Source organism: Pundamilia nyererei, unplaced genomic scaffold (assembly GCF_000239375.1).
Source record: "Pundamilia nyererei isolate P.nyererei 1_Seehausen unplaced genomic scaffold, PunNye1.0 scaffold00449, whole genome shotgun sequence".
Classification (NCBI taxonomy): Eukaryota; Metazoa; Chordata; class Actinopteri; order Cichliformes; family Cichlidae; genus Pundamilia; species Pundamilia nyererei.
In genome coordinates, this window is record NW_005187850.1 from 265,313 (window position 1) to 270,903 (window position 5,591).

Below are 5,591 nucleotides of genomic sequence, written 5' to 3' on the forward strand. Positions count from 1 at the left end.
CCATATGGAAAAGATATATATATATAAAGTTTGTATCTGTCTTGTGTGAAACTTGTATGAAAAGCATTATAAGAGTGAAAACAGATATAAGATCCCTTGAAAAATTATATAAATGAAACTTTTATGTTTTGGATACTTCCTAAAACAATATATGAAAGTAATGAGAAAGTGGCCACTTTCATGAGCCTTATGTGATTTACTATATGAAGTAGGCCACATCTTATGCAAGTCTTTTATAAGGTTTTTCTATTTCTTTTCCATATGGGTTAGGTTGCTCCTGATGAGAGTAATCTGCTACAGCTGGCTGCAGGTGATGAGCAGCAGGTGTGGCTGGAACACCACAGGAACAGGAACACTTCCGAGTCGCAATCCCCCTGGTCTGTGTGTGTGTGAGGATAATGGTACATTAAACGTACTATTATCCTCACAAAAACATGAAAAAGATCTGGATACTTCATTATGTATTTAATGACACATTAAGCACAGAGTGTGGTTAAAAATGAACCGAGTCTCCTGCCCTTAAAACCTAAAACGTTTCAGTCTGCAGTGTAAAGAGATTCATTTACTTATAACTGATTCCATTCCTAGTTTTTATTATAGAACTATTAAGTTATTTCTGATGTTCAGTCACATGCTTCTACCAAACTATCCTTTCACACCCAAACAAGCCACTTATTTCCTGTTTAATGCAAAAAGTTGTGTTTGTGTTTGTCAGAGGGGGCGGTGGTGAATGGGCCATGAGAGGAAGAGGGAGGGGTGGTTAGAACGGTAGGCGTGAAAAATTTTGGCCACAAAAACTGAAAATCAGCAAACAAAACTGCCGAGCAACAGACTGGAGACACAAACTGAAGACAAACAACGAAGACATAAAACTTCAAAACCAGTATAATGAAGTTACTGCTCCTACTCATCCTCTATCTGACCACAGGTAATACGATTACTAACAGTTGCTTACAGTGATAACAGACTTGAATATTAATTATTAAAGTTTTTTTTCAACACATTTTGTTCTAGTTTGTTTTAGTTCTAGTTTGACCTTTCTTAATCTGTTCGTATAAAAACTATGTGTAAAATTCTACGGTAATACAAAAATCATCTATGATTACACAAAGCTCGAGGCTCACAAACTCAAAAAAGGTTGTAAGCATAGCAGCTTATTTTCTTTCATTTTCAGGTTGTGAATCTGAAGTGAGAGCATGTCACCATCGATGGGCTGAAATCACCTGCAAATATCCTGAAACAAATAACAAATATCAGAACATTGATGTAGTTCTTTCCAATGGAACACCTGTACAAAGCTTTAAGAAGGACGTGTGGGAAGAAAATGGCAGATTTGTCCTCTACCATGATACAAAAAATAAAAATCTCAAGGTTGCAATAAAACATGTTGAAGAGCGAGAGTTTGGGAAGTACAGCTGCAGGTTTTTCCAAAGATCGAACTCACCTGACATACAGGAAGGAAAACTGGAGACTGGTAAGAAATGTGACATCTGTTCAAATAATAATAATAATTATTATTATTATATATTAATCAATTTCCATAGTCTGCAAGTCCTCATCAATTTAAAGTCTAGCTGCCTATGGAGCTAAATTTTAAATACTTTATTTCTCTGATTTGTTTACAGAGCATGCAAACTGCCCGCGAACATATCTCAGCGTGTACACAACAGCGAACAGCACCATCACATGTGGTTATCCAGATGTTTACGAGTCCCACATAAAGTTCTTCTGTAAAAAGAACCGTTTTACCTGTGAGGACATTTTATCAACGTCAAAAGGGACGTTTACTCTCACAGGCAGCAGCCGTGCCTTTAACATTTCCATCAGTCATGTGACCTCACAGGATGCTGGTGATTACTGGTGTGGAGTGGAATCAAATGATGGAAGTTACAGATTATCACACACACAAATACACCTGAAAGTTATAGGTGAGTATTCCACATGTTCAGTATCACAGGTTTAAATGATAAAAGCTGGCTGATAAGCTGAAGGCAAATATTTGTCTTTTTGTCTTCAGACATTCAACCTTTGACATCAACTATTGGACAGAACTCCACATACCAGTGTAAGTACAACCAGGATGCCTCCTCATGTATAAAATTCATCTGCAAAGGAGAAGATTCAACTGTATGCAAACAGCTAGTAACCAGCACAGAGCCTGACGTGAACCAGAGGTTTATAATGAAAGAGAACAGCGGGAGTATCACCATTACAGTGAGAGAAGTAACAGCAAACGATAGTGGGATATACTGGTGTGGAGCAAGAGTCCCTCACAAACACAATCAAACACATGACGACTTCTTTGATGGATTTCATTTGATTCTAGGTAAGTTGCTTGTACAATTTATCACTAATTCTTAACATGTTTCTGTTCTATTGAGTTTCATAGAAGTCTTACAAAACAATGTTAGCAATAATATTTAATTTATCTCTTGCATTAGGTAAACATCTTTTATGTCTCACTTGTGCAAGAGATGGTTTTAATTAGTATCTTAAAAATACAGAAAAGAAGTGACAAAGCTGGATTAAGATGTTCACACAGTTTATAAAAACATAAAGAAAAAGCTTTAACAGTGAGGACTGTGGTTTTTCTCAGAAACAGGTCCTCCTCTAACCACAGCAACCACCGCAGCTCCTCAGAGTTCTGGTGAGAGACTTTATTTAATTTATTTAATATCTTAAATCTGCTATGAAAGCAAGTGCTGAAGCTGGATTAAGACGTTCACGCTGTTTATGAAAACATAGAAATAAACTGATGATGTGAAAGTCTCAAAACTTTCAAAAGGTTGATCTTTCCTATGTTCTTCAGCACCGGCAGTTGAACAATAATGTCATGCTGAATAATTTTCTGGTCTAAATTTCTGTGATGTAGTGATGACCTTGATCCTACGTGTGGCTGGGTTGCAGCTGATGTTTGCAATCATTTTATTCCTTATCTATAAACGTGAGTACATTCATTTTCATTTCTCAAAAATAAGACAATATTGAGATTCTTCCATATTTTGCACAGATAACATCTAAAAATCCACAGCAGACAGAGCGACATTAGCAGAGTCCCCAAATTCTCCATCCTATAACTTATGAATACTTCTGAATACAAGTTATGATTATCTTTTCAAATTTCTTGTTAAATCAGATTAAATCAAAATAGAAAATGGTTCAGTGATAATGATCAGTGCAACTCTGGCAGTTCTTTTTCAGAAGCAGCCAGTGGAGGCCGCTGCATATCAGTTTAGTGAAATGTGTTTCTTTTCTCTTTTCACTTTGCAGGAGTCTCACGTTTAAAAAATGCTGAAAATGGAGCTGGAGCATCGTATGTCAAACAGGTGGGTGCGTGTGTCTGATATGAAGTATAGTTAATGCAGCAATGTTTTGATGCAACCATTAGTTAACTTTTTCATGTATTAGTCATTTTTTATACTGAGGAGAGAACAGCAACATAGGTACAAAAAACAATGATGTGGTGGATTTGGATGAGAGGGGAGAGTTATCATAGTAAGCTGAATCCATGAAAGGATGCACTATATGGATTTCAGTCACCCAAATGAAACCACAGACTTTCTAGTCTTTTAGTAAAACCATATAATTTGTCAGACAATCAACTAAAAACTCCCCAAAAGCACAAAAAAGAATCAAGAAATCCAGTTCATTACCTCTTAACTAGTAGAGAATATTCCAAACTAAACCTCCTCATCAGCCTATCCAGTATGATAGGTATGAGTATTCATCCATCACCTCTGTGGATTTGTCATCCTGAGAGAAACCACTCAATGAGGGTTTATTATGGTCATGTTGCTAAGCCTGACTGTTTAATGAGTATTGTTGAGAGTAGAGGCAGCAATGTTGTACCAAGTGATCTAAAATAACTATGTAGCGCTATTTCACATAAAAGATTGCACTCATAAATGCAGCAATTTATAAACAACCAATTAGTTAAAACAAAAGTAGTTTCCACACAATGAGGAAGTAACGTTGATTAAATTTTAGGGACATAATTTTATTATTGACTCTCCTCATCAGGCCAGCTATTAATCTCTAACTGCATGGACATTATTTAAGCTCGTATCCAAAAAACAGAAATAATGTTGACATATTGCTCAACATGTCTTGCAGCCTGTCTGAAGAGATTAAATTTGTAGCGTTCTGTAGAAAACCACTGCCTGTGTTTCCTCTGCTGAGAGGTTTGTGGCTATGTAATCCATCAGATAAAACTCCAGCGACATTTTACATCGAGATGTTCTGAGTCCTGCTTTCATTTTGCTTGTCTGAACTAGATTCAAAGTACTTGGTTAGTACTGTTGTCTCACCAGTGGAGATTCTAGAGTCTGTTGTAGCTCAAGCAAATATTAACATGGGGGAACCTCGATCCAGTGTTTATCACCAATATCTTTTAAATCCGACACCAACAACAAGCACAGACCAAATTCTAATTTTATTTGTCACATACACAGTACAACATGTAGTGAAATGCTTGTGTATGAGGCAGCAGACGTAGCCACGCCATTCCAGGGCTTGGTTTTAGCATTGGGGGGGGTCTAGCCAGGAGACCCTTACTGGATAACCAGTTGCTGGATAGTGTAGACCAGTAAAACAGCGGATAAAACATTGCTCTGGAACTGGCACAGACTACATTTGCTTTGTTTTAAGAACACTCAAGACCAAACTCTCTGGTTGGACACATTCGACTCAGTTATATCCAAGCAGCTGAGCTAATTTAACTAATGTAAATAAAAGAAATAATGCTGTGCTTTTAGAGGTTAAAGTATTTTGAGTCATGTCCTGTGTTTTTTCATGCAATTAGTGCATGTAGTAGGTGTTAAAGGTACCACGCTGCAGTGTTTTGAATCACATCTATCTCAAAGACTCCAATTTGTTCATGTAAATGGAGAGTCCTCTTCACACACTAGGGTCAATTATGAAGTTCCGCAGGGTTTTGTTCTGGTACCATTTCTGCTACATTATACATGTGTCTGTTAGGCAGTATCATTAGAGGGCATAGTATACATTTTCACTGTATACACACCAATTAGTAACTGCAGGCATGTCTTAAAGTCCGGGATGGCCTCTAATTTTCTGCTTCTAAATTCAGATAAAACTGACATTATTTTACTCAGCCCTGAAAATCTTAGAAATATGGTATCTAAGCAGATTCTTACTCTGGATGGCATTACCTTGGCCTCCAGTAACGCTGTGAAGAATTGTGCAGTTGGTCATGACCAATAAATGTCCTTCAACGCACATATTAAACAATATGTAAGACTGCTTTCTTCCATTTGTGCAACATCTCTACAGTTAGAAATATCCTGTCTCAGAGACGCTGAAAAACTAGTTCATGCATTTATTACTTCCAGGCTGGACTACTGCAATTCATTATTATCAGGATGTCCTAAAAAGGACATCAGCTAATCCAAAATGCTGCAGCAAGAGTCCTGACAGGGACTAGAAAGAGAGAGCAGATTTCCTCTTCATTGGCTTCCTGTCAAATTCAAAGTCAAGTCAAATTCAAAATCCTGCTCCTCACATACAAGGTCTAGAATAATCAGGCCCCATCTTATCTTAACGAAGTTATAGTACCATATCACCCCATTAGA

At 37.1% G+C, this 5,591-nt stretch overlaps 1 protein-coding gene across 1 annotated transcript; it reads left to right on the top strand.

Moving 5' to 3' along the window:
• Positions 1 to 888: 888 nt before the first annotated feature.
• On the top strand, positions 889 to 2,944 carry LOC102201411 (polymeric immunoglobulin receptor-like; the record flags this gene model as incomplete). The annotated part of the gene is made up of 6 exons (XM_013916069.1): positions 889 to 928; positions 1,175 to 1,474; positions 1,626 to 1,928; positions 2,018 to 2,326; positions 2,597 to 2,647; positions 2,873 to 2,944. Coding segments are annotated over exons 1-6 (1,075 nt in total), but the record flags the coding sequence as incomplete, so codon positions are not given.
• Between the last annotated feature and the right edge of the window lie 2,647 nt (positions 2,945 to 5,591).